The 17,162-nt window shown below is 42.0% G+C and overlaps 2 protein-coding genes and 1 long non-coding RNA gene across 3 annotated transcripts; 2 read left to right on the top strand and 1 right to left on the bottom strand.

Annotated features, from left to right (window-relative positions):
• Positions 1–8,715, top strand: RBSN (rabenosyn, RAB effector). Its single transcript, XM_053469897.1, has 12 exons — positions 1–293; positions 873–1,135; positions 1,430–1,573; positions 2,161–2,261; positions 2,768–2,813; positions 3,105–3,266; positions 3,838–4,082; positions 4,276–4,346; positions 5,182–5,268; positions 6,315–6,417; positions 6,515–6,619; positions 7,503–8,715. Exons 2-12 carry the CDS (start codon positions 973–975, stop codon positions 8,580–8,582), a joined length of 2,307 nt encoding a protein of 768 aa, XP_053325872.1. The 5' UTR covers positions 1–293; positions 873–972; the 3' UTR covers positions 8,583–8,715.
• A 483-nt stretch (positions 8,716–9,198) lies between these two features.
• LOC128500669 (uncharacterized) lies at positions 9,199–9,405 on the top strand. Its single transcript, XR_008354934.1, has 2 exons — positions 9,199–9,267; positions 9,298–9,405. It is a non-coding gene; the product is annotated as an uncharacterized LOC128500669 (long non-coding RNA).
• Positions 9,406–14,130: 4,725 nt separating this feature from the next.
• Positions 14,131–16,588, bottom strand: MRPS25 (mitochondrial ribosomal protein S25). Its single transcript, XM_053469907.1, has 4 exons — positions 16,401–16,588; positions 15,636–15,742; positions 14,809–14,896; positions 14,131–14,486 (listed from the first exon to the last, which is right to left on the bottom strand). Exons 1-4 carry the CDS (start codon positions 16,532–16,534, stop codon positions 14,294–14,296), a joined length of 522 nt encoding a protein of 173 aa, XP_053325882.1. The 5' UTR covers positions 16,535–16,588; the 3' UTR covers positions 14,131–14,293.
• Between the last annotated feature and the right edge of the window lie 574 nt (positions 16,589–17,162).

The raw sequence follows: 17,162 nt of genomic DNA, 5'->3' as shown, positions 1-17,162 counted from the left end.
TCGATTCGGGAGTGACAGCTGTGGTGGTGAGCAGAGTAAGGGTGGAACGTCTGGGAAAGGGATCATTGACACCGGACGTACCGGGGAAAGGGATCGCGGACAAAAGGGGCACCGAGAACTAGAATCAAAAACAGGAAGACGTAAGGAAGAACGGTGTCATTAGCGGCTCGCAGCGCCGAGGGAAGCACTGACAGGAGGAATAGGGGGTCATAGGCTAGGATATTGGGGTGTAGGCCTGTATTGGGGCGCCTTGCGGATCCCTGTCTGCACTGTGTATTTGTGGTTGTAACAATGTAAGTGACAATACACACACACACACACACACATACATATATACATATATATATATATATATATATATATATATATATATATCAGCATATACACACACATAGATATATATACTCACAAACATAGATTTATAGGTATATGTATATATATTAGAGGTTTGTAGATATATATATAATATATATATAATATATATACACATATAATAGTCTTACAGCAGACGCTGTAATACAGTTATGCGAATCTAAACATGAATAGGAAATAATGCAATAATCCTGCATATTTTTTTAGGTGAAAAATTGACAGAATCAATGTTTCTGTACAAACATCTGTAATGATAGTATGTTTAATGCGTTTAGGTGAAGTGCGTTTCACATATGACCGTCCCAAATGATAACTTTTATAAAAGTTACTTCTCGGATGTAAATACTAATATTTATTATCTCCTTCCTTTGAATATCTTGATAAAATGTAAATGCGGAGTGTTTGTGATGTAGGAGCGGGATGTTGTTATTTTTGTTAAGACATGAGGACTGTTATTAACGTGTTTTTATTTTTTATTTTATTGTGTATATATTTTTCAGGTTTCGGTGGTCATCAGTAAAGAAGCGTCACCTTTGTTAATGGCACACTGAAGTAGTGGTCTCTCTTTAGGAGAGAGAGGTTATTTAAAGGTGTTACCTGATGGCATCTCAATATAACGCACCCTTTGACGAACAGGGAGAGGTGCGGGAGGGTTTCTTGTGCCCACTATGTTTGAAGGATCTCCAGTCCTTTTACCAGCTTCATTCCCATTATGAAGAAGAACATTCCAGTGAAGACAGAGATGTGAAGGGACAGCTGAAAAGTGAGAGAATATTTTTCTAATCATTCCATGTAAAGATTAACGTAGGTCTGATCACCTAACCCACACAATTTATCCCCTTTGACCTATAAAGTATGGCTTCCATACTTTGCAAGAGTATTTAAAGAGAATTCCCCACTATATTCCTTGTATTAATTTTACCACCTGCAAATTGCCTTCTGAAATGCCCCTTCTCATGTGTTTAGACCCCTGCCTCGTATTGTTTGCCAAATCCTGGTAACCAGAACTCTCCCTATGTTTCCCTTCCCTTTTACATCGTGTGTGTTTTCATGCAAGGTCTGGTGAAAATTGCCAAGAAGGCAACAAACAAGCTGCTAAAGAGAGATGGAGCTGAGCGTGCTGATGGTGGGAGCCAGGAGCGATATGAATCGTATAGTTATGGTGGAGTAGATCCATGCTTGTGGGACCCTCAGGAGCTGGGTGAGTGAAGGAACCTACATCAACCAATCATACTCTTCTTTGAATTGTCTTGCTGATCCTCTTCTACACGTTTCAGTTGTGCATCAACTTATCATGAGGCGTATTAACAAAAGGTACGGGGACGTTGAGGATAGGTTACGTTGAACCAAATGTTTCAACTCACCAGTGTGTGTTTCATGGTGTATTTTAAAGGGGCAACTGTGAACTTCACCAGCACATTGGACTGAGCTGGCCATGAATATCTATACCTAAATTGGTGAGATTTAATATGTAATGCAGGGCCGGCTCAGCCTTTCTTCCCGGGCATGTCCACTGGGGTTGGCCCATTTTAATGCATAGTGAAGTTGTTGAGATAGTTTTTCACTGCCACAAAGCCCCATTGCAAATTAGCATATGCTAGTGAGCCCACTTCCATTATGACATCGGAAAAAGGTGGCTTACAAAACAGAGGAGTCCAACTGTGCAAAAGTTTCAAAATTCTTTTAAAACAAAAGGAAACACAAAGAAAAAATCTCTCCTGTATATGCAATATAATACTACTTTTGCCTTTATTTTATATTACACATTAAAACTCTCTTTCCCCATAGGAGCCACAAAGAGCCACCTGGCAGATTTTAAGAGACATCGAGCTGCCCGGATTGACCATTATGTTGTGGAAGTGAACAAGTTAATTATCCGCTTAGAAAAGGTAAGAGCCGTCTTCTGGACTTTGAACCTCTCTTCTGGTTTTGCTTTGAGGATAAATGCAAAAAACGAGTATCCTAGTTTTTAGAATGAGCTTCCTTTATCAAGGCCAGACCCTTGAAACTGGACTTAATAAGAACATAGGATTTCTTTGGCATTACCAAAACTTTACATAATATTTCCTGCATTTAATTCTAGTTCACATCGTAACTGGGCACTTTTTCATCGATTTAGTTCTCTTTTTCAGTGCTCGTTACCTATGTGCCATTTGACCCTCTCTTTTCCCCTCCACACTCTACTCGCTGTGATGTAATAAATATATGAGCAGTTTAGATGTGACCTGTACCTTATAAGTGTGTTTTTCCTGACCCATACTCACCCGCAGATTTTGATCTATTTTCGAAGAGATTGTAGCTGATCACAGGGGGAGTTTTTACAAATGTAAACACAAATGTATGATAGGTCTGTGAGATGGAACTGGTAATTAACCTGTTTGTTTTTTTTCACCAGCTAACATCATTTGACCGAGTTAATACGGACTCTGCCAGGATAAGAGGTGGGTTGCCTCTGCTTTAGGATGCTTGGCGTGATTCAAGTGTTCAGTGTTTACTCAATACACCAAAATAGTGTTTGCGCTCCATGTAAGACTACATTATTTTCTTTATTCACTAGAAGTAGCACACATTTTGGTGTTTTTTTGTTTTTGATTAGACAATTGTGAAGTTTGTCTTTGGTGTTTTTTTTCTGCACCTTATTATAATTTATCTGCATGTGGATATTGTTTTTACAGCGCATCGCCTTTTTTCTGTGTTATTTTATTGTTTACTCAATGTTTGTACTCTTCCAGCCATAGAAAAGTCTGTGGTACCGTGGGTTAGTGACCAGGATGTGCCGTTCTGCCCTGACTGCGGGAATAAGTTTAGCATCCGTAACAGGCGCCACCACTGTCGGCTGTGTGGATCCATAATGTGCAAGAAATGTACCGAACTTGTCACACTCCAGTTTGCTAGTAAGCAATTATAGACCCTTTAAACGTCATCTTCCTACTGTTTTAACTTTTAATTCATTCTTCCCTGGAACATCACCTTCTCCTCTTTTGTGTTTCAAAATGTTAATACATATTTCCTATTAACTATCATTTGTTTGGTTCCTTTTCTCTTCTTTCGGCTACCTCCGTATTTGCCTTCAAATGGAAACCATCTCAAATCGTCCAGTCTTCACGATTTCCCTCATTATTTGTCTCCTTATCATGCAACCCTCTTCTTGTTACAGGCACACGTGTGTATTATTATTTTCATAATGACTTATGATAAACCACCATTACCCCTAGTCTAAATAGCATAGCATCCTCTGGTCAAATATGATCAATCAAGAGATTCATTTGCAAGCTTGAACCTAGGATTAGCTAAAATAATTTGAAGTTTTCTAGAGTTATTAAATGATCTTCCCCAAAATCATAATCTTAAAATGTACATGTCTGAAATACCAGTCACCTGCTGAATGCTACGCGTTTCTTCTGTGTATCTACACTGTTGCAGGCTAGTGCCCGTCTTCATGTAGTCTTTTTCTACCGCATGTAGGTAAGCTAACCAGTGCCAGCAAACACTCGGTGTCTTCTCATGGTAGCCCCAACATGTCCCCGAACAGCAGCGCCCAGGCGTCACGCAGGGGCAGCATCAGCAGTCTTAGCAGCGTCAGCTCGGTCCTGGAGGACAAAGACGACGACAAGGTCCGTTGTTGCCAGCACTGCAAGGACACGCTGATCAAACGGGAGATGCAGATGGACGAGAAGGACCACACGCCTGAAATCGTCAAACTCTATCAGGTGCAGTTTTGGGTAGAGTTTTTGGTGACTGAAATGTCATGGACCATGCGGTATGGGGGGATATGCACTATTACAGATCAAACAATATCATTGTGTTAGTTTAAATATAACATGTTTATTAAAAGTATGGTGTATGTAACTTCTTAACTGCAGTTTTTTGGTTCACAATTCATTTCTCTGTTTGGTGTTCCAGAAACTCAGAGCCTGTATGGAGAAGGTTGATCAGAAGGCACCTGAATATATCAAGATGGCTCAGTCTATAAAGTGGGTCTCTCAAGTCATCTGTAAACATTGTGTGTGTGTGTGTGTGTGTGTGTGTAGAGGGGCTGAAATAGAGGATGTTAGTGAACTGAGAGGAGCTCTGGTAGTGGATATTGAGAAATAGACCATGCATAGAAAAACAATTGGGCAAGGAAGTTTGAAGTCAACAGGGATGGTGAGAATGGGTTAAAAAAGTGGGACTTGACACCACCCTGAGTCAAGTAAGGACTAGCTACTGTGATGGGCAAATGCTGGCACTGGAAACATGAACCGTGGACGTACTTGGTTTAATGGAGCCCCTGCTTGGAATTGGCCACATGGTCAAAAGTGGCAGATGAAAATTGTGAGAAAGGTCAAAGTGTTGATCTTGATGATTGACGTCTATCTTTTTCCTGGTTTTATTTGAACTATCCAGAATAGCTAAATATAACTAAGGAACTACCATTGGAAGCGACTACAGTAGTGGAAATGTATACTAGAAATACACCAATTCAACATGAAAATTAAAATCTAATGTTTTTACCTCTTTTAAAACCGGTTTTGTTTTGTGCAAAACAAAAAAGAATCTGAAAACAAAGACCTCCTAAATGTTGCTATGGTGAGATAGGTAAATAATGAAATAAATAGGCATGATAATCATGCAGGTGGGTGGAGGTGATGATGATGTTACATTCTACTCCAAAAGCACACAAAAGAAGGGGCAGGGCGATATCTCTTAACACCCACGTCTCTCCGTACCCCCCGATGACTCTTAAGGTCTCGTCCTCCCTGCCTTTCTGAAAGTGGGTAATTATCATGTAACTAATCTGGCTTTGTTTTTGTTTTTTGTTATCAACAGCGCGGGTGAGACAACCTACAATTTGGACTTTGCCAATAATGTTCGGCTGGAGGTGCAGAAACTCTATGAATTAATAGATGCATTCAGGTAAACAACTTATTATTTTATCTGAGTTTTATGTTGTAGGAAAAAAAATCAACAGCAGAGCATATTAACCCCTTAAGATCTAGGTAGAACCTAGCTGGAGAATCTATAATAAATCTATACAGTGGCAAGAAAAAGTTAGTGAACCCTTTGGAATTACCAGCATGTATGTATAACTTTGTCTTAAAATGTGATATGATCTTCAGAAATTACAATAATGAACACATAATCTATTTTAACTAATAACACACAAATTATTGTATTGGTCTTTCAAACATTTACAGCGTGGGTTGGAAAAAGTATGTGAACCCCTAGGGTAATGACCTCAACAAAAGCTAATTGGAGTCAGGAGTTAGCAAACCTGGAGTCCAATCAATGAAATGGGAATGGAGGCGAGTTTTAGAGCTACTCTGATATAAAAATAAACATTGAAAGACCAACAATCAAGAATTGTTAATTTGCATAAAGCTGGAAAGGGTTACAAACTAATCCCAAAGAGACTACATCCTTACCAGTCCAATGGAGTTCAGGACTGGTCTGTTTTGGGAAATTGTATCACATTTGGGATATGATGGCAGTGATTTATTTAAGTGAGAGATGGAAGGCCAGAGAGGTGTAAGAGGAAGAAATGCTTACAAGAGTGGAGAAGGTAGTATTTTGGAGGCCTGGACAGATGGGGAATAGACCTGATGAAGGCCAATATTGCGACAGGGTCACCTTTTATTCCTAATCCCATTGTGGCTGTATTGTTTTGTAATCTACTAGATATCTAATTTATGAGATTGTATAATATTGCTCACTTCACAGCAAATTGCTGAATTAATCTGATTTGATATTGTGGTTTGGCTCAACACGGGCAGATCGGTGAACAAAGTAAATACTGCTGGGGGATATCCAACATGTCTTCGTTCCCCTATTTGAGAACACATCTTTAACACTTCACTTAAAATTTATGTTGGCTATATTGAAGAATCTGTAGACCACTGAAAAATAATGTATTTTCGGTGTCGGAATGAGGTCATTTGTAACCTTTGCACCATGTTGCTTAGCAAGAAGATTCTTATCTTGGGAATGAATGAAGAGCCTAAACCTCACCCCAAAACTCAGCAGCTCCAGAAGATGGTGAGATACTCAGCCACGCTGTTTGTGCAGGTAACACATCTCTTCCTGGGACTTTACACGCTTCAGCGGCAGGGTTTGTTCAGATAGGACTCTGTTTTGGTGACTGGTCTTACCCTTCTCTCAATAGGAAAAGCTTCTGGGTCTGATGTCTCTGCCTACTAAGGAGAAGTACGAGGAGCTGAAGGAGAAGCGCAGGCAGGAGAACGAGCAGAAGATGCAGAGGGAACGGCAGGTGAGAACACGGAATACACAAGTGGCCTTGGACATTATGGTGACTTTCCCTTCTCTTTTGCTCTCCGTGCCATTCCTCCTCAACTCCTTATATGATATGATTCTCACCCACCTCTGCCTCCTTAAAATATAGAGGATCCATCCCACCAAACAAAATACATCTAGGATGTAGTGTGATATATGTATATACACGCATACATACGTGTATTTGTTGTTTGTTTTCCTTATCTGTGGACTTGTAGGTTGCCGTCATACCCGAGATTTGGGCTCAACCACCTGCCACTAGACCTTAGATTGCTGGTTTATTTACACCAGATTTTTAGCACACCTTCACTGAATGCATCACAGAGCAGCAGGACAAAGTCTTGGTGTGGCCTGTGACAAATTTAATACGGGTGAACCTAGGGTATTACCCACCTGTAGGAAAATAAAAAGTGGACTCCACATACCCCATTCTGAGCCTCCATCAATGTGGGCTCTTCTGTTATGGCCATCATTCTGTCATTGACATAATATCCTGGCACTGCTGTGTGCTGTGGTCAGCAGAAAGCTCTGGTAGAAGATAACGGATCTCTGCTTTCAAATGGGAGACTTGCAGACCAAGGCCAAGTCAAGCTACCTGTAGACTTCTGGGTGTAGTTATATTTCCACAGACTGACAGACATCTGAAGGTCTGCTTCTTAGTATGAAATTAAATCAATGTTACATACTTTGCCAGGCTTCTTTTTGGATATTATTATTTTTCTTTGATAGTAGCCTGTATTTAATTATATATATACACACACACTACATTCCTTGTGGTTAATCTGCTAATGGCTGGGTAGATAGATGGATGGAGGGATGGAGAGATATAATCAGGACCCTGTTGTTTTGTCTTCCTGCAGGCAGCACTTGAGGCACAGAGGAGAGGAGATGAGAAAAAAGGAGACGCTGCCTCTCGCTCATCTGATGCACTCAACGGAGAACTTTCTCCAAGAGGAGGCATTCGGAAGGTGGAAGGGTGGCTTCCGACACCTGGAGCTCCTAGAAATAGAGAGACCCTGGACCCGCTTCTCCAGCAGATCGAGAACATAACCTCGTACATCCAACAAGCGAGAGAGGCCGGGCGTGTGGATGAGGTGCAAATGCTAGAGGAGAATCTGCGACAGCTACAGGAGGAGTATGATCAGCAACAGGTGGAAACTGCTATTCGGATGTCCAAGGAGCTGGCCGAAGAGGAGGATATGCAGAGAGAGCAGCTGGAGGTGCTCAGGAGGAGAGAAGAGGAACGAGAGCAACTTAAGGGCTTGGTTAAACACAACAGGACTCATTCGCTGGACTTTAGAGAGCAGGCGCAGATGTCCATCTGGCAAGACATGCAGACATCAGCACTGGACTTGGAGCTCCCTAAAAGAGATTTAAGTCCTCTTTTGTCCTCTTCAACTCCTGGAATAACTCAAAGTAGAAGCGAGACGGAAACCGATCCTGACCTACTTAGTCGTCCTGTGTGTCTTTCCCCAGTAATGTCCCATGTGGAAGTGAATAAAACTACCCCACCAAACCCATTTGAAGAGGATGAGCCTGCACCTGCCCTTCCAAACCACACTCAGCAAAATGGTCGGAAAGAATATAACCCTTTTGATGAGGATGATGAGGAGAAGCCAGATGGAGACCAAACCGATAAACCTGGTTCCGGACTGGACTATTACAATCCCTTTGAAAACTCTAAAGATAATTACTTGGAGCCGGTGGCTTCAAAAAACCCCTTTGAGGATGATGAGCAAGCTGGGTCGGGGAACCCATTTGAGGAGTCGATGGAGGAAGAGCAGATAGAAGAAGAATTGCTCCTGCAGCAGATTGACAACATCAAGGCGTACATCTTCGATGCCAAGCACAGCGGTCGTCTAGATGAGGTGGAGGTCTTGACAGAGAATCTGAGAGAACTGAAGATGACACTGGCTAAACAGAAAGGACAGACCAAGTGACCAGAAGAGGAAAATCCCTAGCCATGACCGTGGCTTTACTGCAAGGTGTCCACACTCCATAATCCTACAGACCTTTGAATATCGATGCCTTTAACACAGAGAGCGTCTTAACACACAAAGCATCAGAGAGACTGTTTGGATTAACACCCAAGTTATTTTACATTTGCAAGGGTCAAGGTCATCACAGCTGTCTTTTTTATGAGGCTTTTGACACTAAAATATGAGTGAGAAGCCTATATGTATGTATGTATGTATGTATGTAGATGCTCCCCTGTTAACTTTCTCACTGCCTAAAGAACACATTGATTTGGCTGACTTTGAATGTTTCAAAATGCCACAAAATGTTCAGTTAGATCGTTTGCTTAAAAAAATGAATCTAGTATTTAATTGTTTTCTAACTGGCCGTGATATAATTTCTGGTAGTTTTTCTGCTGTAGGTTAGGTGCTATACACTAATGTGCTTCTATCTTCTGCATCACAGGGAGTGTAGATGTTGCCGTCCCTGGAGGATGGAGCCACTTCCCAACAGAAAACACCTAAGAGCGGGTTCATTGCCCGGTCCACATGATTGCGGTGTTTTATGCTGTAACTAACCTACAGCAGTAGGAACAATCAGAAAATACAAATTATTCTGTTTAAGGAGCCTATGCTGTATATAACTACACACAAGTTAATGTCTTAAAAGGTTTCTGCCTTTTAATAGACATATACAAAGGGTGTTTATGATGTCATACTTCACATTCTCAGTTGTTCATGTATATTTGGCATGTGTGTGCTTTTCAGAATGTTTAGGGCAAGAAGACGACCTAATTTCATTCCGAAATCTGCAATCTCTTTAGGACTTACATGATCATCTATTTAAAACAATGTGCAGGCTAAGCCAAATATTACTAGTATCCGAGGTTTCCGGCTTATATCTGTCTTAGAGCATGAGTATTTATGACATCCGCATGTAATTGGCGCATGGTGGTGGCAAGCAGGTGTGTGCGCAGAACATCACTGGGCACCAAACACAATCACGCACAAACTATACCTTGATCCATACATCTGCTGGTGGTTTGGTGAGCACAGTGTAGAGGTGGACTGTAATGCTCTCTCAGAAGCGGGATGTATATGAAACCGCTACAAACTACCCGTCGCGGACATGTCAGCTATGAGGATTATTACATGGCTTAAGCGCTACGGATGGTTGTCGGCGTCTATGAAACGTATAGATTGGTGCTGGACGGGCTTCGTCCTGCAGTGAAAAGTTTGAGTGGAAACCCACAGCTAAGATACAAGTTCCTTTTATTTTAAAGAGCGTTCTGTAGCATCCGTAAAATACTTTTCCGTATATGAGGTTATATTCTTTAGCGGATGTTATGATTACTCTCGGTCTGAAATTATTTCCCGCTGCCTGATGAGCAAAATTCACAACTGTGGATGCTCTTTAGTTGTAGGAGACTCTTGTATGCTTAGTTGTGGTTTTCATTTAATCTGAAAATTAATTAAATACCACTAAAAAAAAAGACCAAACACTTAAGTGTGGTTACAGGTGAGGGATTGTACTGAAACAGCCTCGACCAAGGCGTAGGTATAGTAGTATTAGCTTCTCCTCGCCGTGTATCTCACATTGCTTGGCTGTATAATTATTAATTAATATGTTTAATTAGATATTTGTGATTCTGCCACTTACTAAACTATTAATGTTTGTAGCCAAAACGCCGGTTGGATAGAGGTATGCTCTTCTTTCGATATTGCGATCCTGTGTTGTACTTTTGAAAAGGTGCTTTGTGTAGAATATTTTGCTCTCGTTACCATCTGTTTAGTTCAATTCCTGTTCCAGGTTGGAGCTTCCAATGAGCTACGGATCAAACACTAAACGTCATACGGCTGGTTTTTTTTTCTGGACACATGAGGTCAGGAACATGGAAAAAAATGAAATATGTCCAGGAAAAAATGGCTGATATGGCAACCCTAATAAGGATCCCTGGTGAATCAGGAATTGTATCCTATCACCAGGAGCATGAAAACATCTTGTCAGCCATCTGTGATGGGCTTTGGTTTAATTCCAAGCACAATATGTATTCAGTATTTTTATTATTATTATCATCATCAAGTATTACTAATTTATATTACACGTATATACGTACACAGGCAAGTATGGAATCATTTGCTTGTCTCTGTGACCATCTGTATAAAATAAAACAGTCCAGCAGAATTTAAATTATTTCTACTGAGTGATCCCTCTTTCAGAAATAATTATCTGTGCATGTATATATGATTATTTTAAGTGTATGTGTGTGTATATATATATATATATATATATATATATATATATATATACACACACACCTATGTAATTTATAAAAAAAATACTCTAAAATATGAAATTCCCCATATATAAAATACTAATATATAATTATAGAAAGGTAAAATAAGCTTAAACAGTATCAGTGTAATCTGTGCTTGATAATGTTATTCTTTAGATCCTCTTGATAAATGAAGTTTTTCTGTGTCTTGCCCCTAAATGTGTTGTGTATTTGTGTTTAATAGCAGCGATTTCACGAGGACCAGCGATCGCATGCGTACCACGTTGCACTGTATTTTTTTATTAGGGGATGCCACATATACGGGGCAGAAATGGTTACAAATGTAATATTTTGTGAAATTATATCAAATTTTACTGCCATTTATTAAATTAGACTTTTTGCCTAAAACTTTTTTCTTTTTAACTATCAATGGCCTCCCTAAGTTCGAGGCAACTCGTGTAGAGCTATCAATGTTACAGTTTTATTAACGAGCTTAACACTAATTTATAACAACGCAGTTATACTTATAGTTAATATATAAAAAAAAAATGGGGGGGGGGCAAGGAACATCATCAAGTTGCATGAGGGGCGTGACTGGAGGGCGTGTCTTAAAGACAAAATGGCTTCCTCCATGAAAATTGATTAAACTGGCATTTGCGATGAAAATATGAACTACATGACATCACCTTATCTTTAAACGCACAAAGCACTTTTTTCATGATCCCTACCTTTTTGAAAAAAGAAAATACCGCTTACCTCTTCTGCGATCAAAGGGTTGAATACTAATCTCTACATTCACTAACCTTTTTCACGTTGCCAGGAAATATGAATTTTAGGAACCCTGCCCTACAAGGCAAGAAAAACCAGCCTGTGATTAATGACCTTCTTACGGCCGGCGGAGCCTGGAATCAAAACCGTGGATGTGCCGCTTGAACAAATTCTCTCCGTTTTATAACCGGCTGCACGTGGCTTTGTTGCGTCTTATTGGCTTTACCGGCGACTGGCTTTGCTGCATCGGTGACCCGCAAGAAAAGGAAGAAATACGTTGGGCTACAGAAGCATCTCAATGTCCGTTTCCTGAGCTTCTCAAGGACACTCGGAGCTCAATCGGCCTAAAATCTAACTTTCATTGTAAAGTGCGTTTCTTCTGTTGTGTTTTTATGTCATGAAAATCTTTTCACACCGTATAATCGTAAAGAATATTTCCTAAAGTATACGGGGAATGGCTAGAAGACGATGAATGTTTGACCTGTGAATGCTGGTGTTGTTTAATGTGTCATCCGTCACGCACGTGATAACTTTTCATCTGGAAACTTTTGTATATTGAAGAATAAAATAAACATTTATCTAGACTTTTTACCTTTTTTGGTAGTTTTTGTTGTGCATTTTGTGTAGAAATCCCGAATTTGTCCTGGTTGTTTTTTGTAGGATGTCGTTCCGATGAAACGCTACCGGAGAATCTTGACAGAAAGAGGTTAGCGGGAGTGTTGGGTTTGAGCTTCTCTTGCAAGAATATCTTATTTGGCGCTGTATCAGTTAAAGCTGGGATTTTTAACTTTATTTACTGCGTTGCGGGTCCAACTAACTTCTTCTTGCAGGAAATTCTCACTGGGTTTCCCCTTCGTAATTTATAGCGAGCTGAGACTTTCTCTCCCCTAGAAACTCCTACATCAGCAAATAGACATCCGTGAAAGATTCGTTTATTTCCTACAAATCAAGCTCTGAGTTCACACGTTATTCCATAAACAACTGTTTTTTTGTGGCTTTATAATGGATTTCTGCTGGTTTCGCAGACAATCCTTACAGAGCTAATGTCTTATTGAGAACCCTATATACAGCAAAGAAATCTATGTTCATGTCTGCATATAAAATAAACATGAACAGGTTTGAGCCTCATAGGCATCCAGGAAAAACTTTCATTCAATTCTACACTCTGCGAAACGGAGCGTGACCCCCTACACCAACTACCACAAGACGTACATCGCTTACAATATAGCAAAGGGACATCAGCGCATTCAAATAACGGTACAAACGCAAGTAATCCTCCGAGGATGAGCGGCGTCCCTGTGAATTATCTGATGGAGGAACCGAAGAGTTAAATTAGCCGGGGATTTGTTAGAATAAAAAGTGCCCTAGATACAGCTAGAGTGGGAGTCTTTACCTCCCTCTGATCTACTTCAGATCCAAGAAACCCTTTTACAGAATCTTAATCACCGAAAAAAGGAGAGAGAGAGAAATGTAAATGAACCGGTAATTACCGCTCATCCGCAGATCAAAAGAATTCAGAGAAAAGGAACCGGCTGCTGATCAAAAGCAAGACGGGAATTAGAAATGGGAACTAAACCATCAAGGATTACGTGACACCTGTGATTTGATTAACGCCGCGTCCGCATCGCGTCATCCGGAGCAGAGAGAACCGACGGGATGCAGGAGAAATTCCTCGCCGATTCCTGGCTATGTGGGAAGAGATGAAAGAAATGCTGTACAGACATGAAATACGACAGCGGGCAACAAACGGCTGGCCTACGCCAACGAAGAACCGCAACAACAATGGCCTGATACGGGTACTTTCACTGAACTGGCTGGGAAAGCCCTCTAACGGACAGTAAAGCTTCGGGACCAGTGCTAGAATACGGGGGGCTTCCATGTTTACGATTCTGCTTCCAAGCTGCGGCAGACCGGACAGGAACCCTGAAAATCAGCAACATAACTGAGCTCTGCTACTGCCATTTCTTAATTGTGATGGTAATGAGAGTTTTGGGTCTTTATTGACCACGTAGAGCTCTAGAATTCGTTATGGAGCGACCTGAAACGTGCTATTCCTTCAGCTAGCGAAGCCGGCAGAAAGTATACAGCATGAAGTTCATGAAGTTTATCTTCTCTCCCTGCCCCTTTGAATGGAAGAGAGAAAAACCAAACGACACCAGGGTCTACAGCAAGAGCAACGAACAGACGGAGAGCTATCCTGATTTAGGGCTCTATTGGCAGAAGAGCTGAACATCTCAACTCCATGATATTACAACGCGACATGAAGAGCCGACTACAGAGAGCTTCTCCTGCACAAAAAAGGCTAGACGACTTTCAAGGTATCTCTCGGCAATAACCGGCCCCGCGAGAGAATATCAGAGCGAACGTTCTCCTGTAGGCAGCTGGATTCCGTTCTACTAACCTCGCCAACCACATTCAAGCACCTACTGGGGAGCATCACCAGGTGTAGGATCCCCAATGTCTTTTCAAAAAAACAAAACCTCCCAAAATTCTCCAAAAAAAATGGTTTAATTTAAATACAGTGTACAAAGCGGGAAAAAACCCTGGAAAATGAACAGTACATCCTGGGGCCGCCGGAACGTTCCGCATGCGTTACAGGGAAATAAATCCGGGCGATGCAGTTCATAGGGAGTCCTCGGCTGGTCTCGGCTCTCACGCCTCGGCATTATCTCTCAGCTTTGCCTTGTATTTGCCGGTCATCTCCTTTGGCAACGGGACGAAAGCAGGGCACGGCACCTGTCCTTCCACCTCGCACATGCACTCCCGAAGATGGTACTTTCTCGGGCCAAAGTTCGCTGGGTTGGACTTGAACATTTTTGCCTGTTCCTCGGCTTGGAGCGTCTCTCTGGATAGAGGAGAGAGAGGGCCGTTAGCCGATATCCCTGGACGGCCGCGCTAAACGCTGCAACACAACTAAAGCCTCTGACGGCGGCCAAAAAGTAAAGCTACGTGTGTTACAGCCTGATGAATAAAGTTACAGTCAGAATAACAAGTTTAAAACCCATAAGTCTCTTTGGCTATACATTCCCCATCATTAGAATAGAGTTGTGTACGCAGGGACCCTGTTCCCAGCAGCATCGGCCAACTCACCACACAAAGGCTCATTACCCAAACACACAGAGCTCTCCCCATTAACGCCCAACAGTACAGACAGAGAAATATCTTACTCGCTCTTCCCGAGGATCTTCTTCACGTGCTTTATAATATCCGTGTTGCTTTTCTCTTCAATGTCAACAAGAACCTGTTCTCCGCTATCTGCAGAGAAGAGACATGATCTAAATCAGAGCCGGCCCCCGCGGGTCCATATCTTGGTTTGGGCGTGGCTGCCTGGGCATGGGCGTGGCTGCCTGGGCATGATCGGGGGGGGGGCAGCATTTCAGCTTTAGTGAATAGACTGCAATGACATCTCTACTGTGCTTCTCAAAGGGGCTCTGCAGGACAGCCGGCTCTCAGTAAAGGCTTTATCTGCTAAACCAGAGCTTGACGAGCGGTCATTAAAAGTAAGAGCGGCCTCTCCCCCGCCCCATGACGTAAAGTAAAACAGTAAACAACATAAATATGGATGTATACGTTCAGGTGCGGACCATGGACTGGTGCTTTTACATGTGATCATTACATGCTATGCAGCACACGCCACTAAATCACTGCTATGTCAGACATTTCCACGTATGACGAGCTTTAATCAATGAAACGTTAATGTAGATGGTGCCGGCAGAGAAGAACCATTCGGCCCCATCTAGTCGGCGTGTTTTTTCCTGATGTGAAGCCTTAAACCTGGATCAGTCGCTGATCTCGTTTTCAGAAACCATTTGCCCACCCCGTGTATGTTTAAATTCTTGCTCTACCACTTCTGCTTGGAGGCTGTTCCATTTACCTACCACTCTCTCAGTACAACTTCCTTCTGTTATATCGAAGCCTCTGACCGTCTGGTTTTTAAGATGTAGATAAAACGCGGCTGTTACTTTTCTTATTGCGCCAGATATTCTGGACTCACCTAAATAAAACTTCAGGAAGGGGGACGGCGTCATGTTCTTGAACATCACAATCTGTAGCCATGGATTCTTGTACTGGATCTGAGGAATATTAAAAAACACAAACTTCCTGCAAACAAACAAATACGTTTGTTAATGACTGTCGTCATTACTAAGGAATATACATGTCCTCGGACACACGGACGTCTTTACTCATCGCAGACTTATGGACCAACCGATTCATTCGTTATTTAAAGATACACCTGAATCACCTGCATACAAGCAGGGAAATCAATCATAACATAGTGACAGCAAACAGACCAATCAGGAGTCTTATATACGATCACAGCGGGGTAGAATAGTAAGGAGTCAGTTCCGGACGGCGTGATCCTGTACAGCCCCGCGGAATATGATGGTGCTATTTAAAATAATAATCTGAGATTTGGGCAGAAACCCTAAAACTTCCCAGGTGTGGCGATCCCCACGCTGTACGTACACAGGCCACATAAATCCCTTCTGCCTATACATTCACTGGCACCATGTATGGGTGCATTTTGTGAATTAAGATTATACTTTATTTCATGATAGGTGGACTTTAAATGTTTTACACATTTAGAACCGGAAGTTACATGGTATCTTCACCATCACACCCATGGCTCATCACTATCCCCCCCCTCCAGTTGCCCCCCCATGCCCCTTTGCCAGGGGTTGATCCTATAAATTTGGCAGATCTACCCCCCTGCCTACCCCTCTTGCCCTCTGTCACCTTGACCGTGGCTGGGACTCACCTGGCCCCCTCTCCCAGCTCCCCCCGCGTGTTATAATTCACCGTCATGATCTTCACGTTGTTCTTGAAGACGATGTCCCCGCTCTGTAAATACTGCAGGGTCCTGCGGATCGGGAACCGGCCTTTCATCGGCATGACGGCACCGGGTCCCGGGACAGCACAAGGAGAAGATCCGGCGCGCTGCACCACGGGAGCTGTAGTCACACTGCCATGAGGGGGCGTGGCTCAATCGTATGGCCTGTCGGGAGTTGTAGTTTTATGACGTGCCACACATGCGCCTTCCTTCCCATCACAAATACCATTGTAGCTGACTGTGGCTCTCATAAAGTCATAGTGGCAAAGCTCTGCTGGGCTTGATGGGAGTTGTATTGCACAATTGTTGTGTTAAGGAAACTGCTCTAAGTGAATGATTAGTGTCATGTAAAAGTAATTGTGTCTAAACCAAAAATGATAAATAAATCATAAAATGAATATTTAGATAAAAAAGATACACAACCATTCAAAAGTTTAGGGTCACATTGCTGTTTTCATGGAAAGCCAGGACATTTCTGGCTGTAACATAATTGCAAATGGGTTTTCTTATGATCAATTAGCCTTTTAAACTTCAACTTGGATAAGTGAATGCAATGTGCCATCAGAACCTAGGAGTGATAGGAGTGATGATAGTGATAAAGGGCCATCGGAACAGAGGAGTGATGGGAGTGATAAAGGGCCATTGGAACACAGGAGTGATGGGAGTGATAAAGGGCCATTGGAACACAGG

The sequence above is a fragment of the Spea bombifrons genome, chromosome 6 (assembly GCF_027358695.1).
Source record: "Spea bombifrons isolate aSpeBom1 chromosome 6, aSpeBom1.2.pri, whole genome shotgun sequence".
Taxonomy (NCBI): domain Eukaryota; kingdom Metazoa; phylum Chordata; class Amphibia; order Anura; family Pelobatidae; genus Spea; species Spea bombifrons.
The sequence above is the reverse complement of the archived record's forward strand: the minus strand, read 5'-3'. Positions and strand labels throughout refer to the sequence as shown.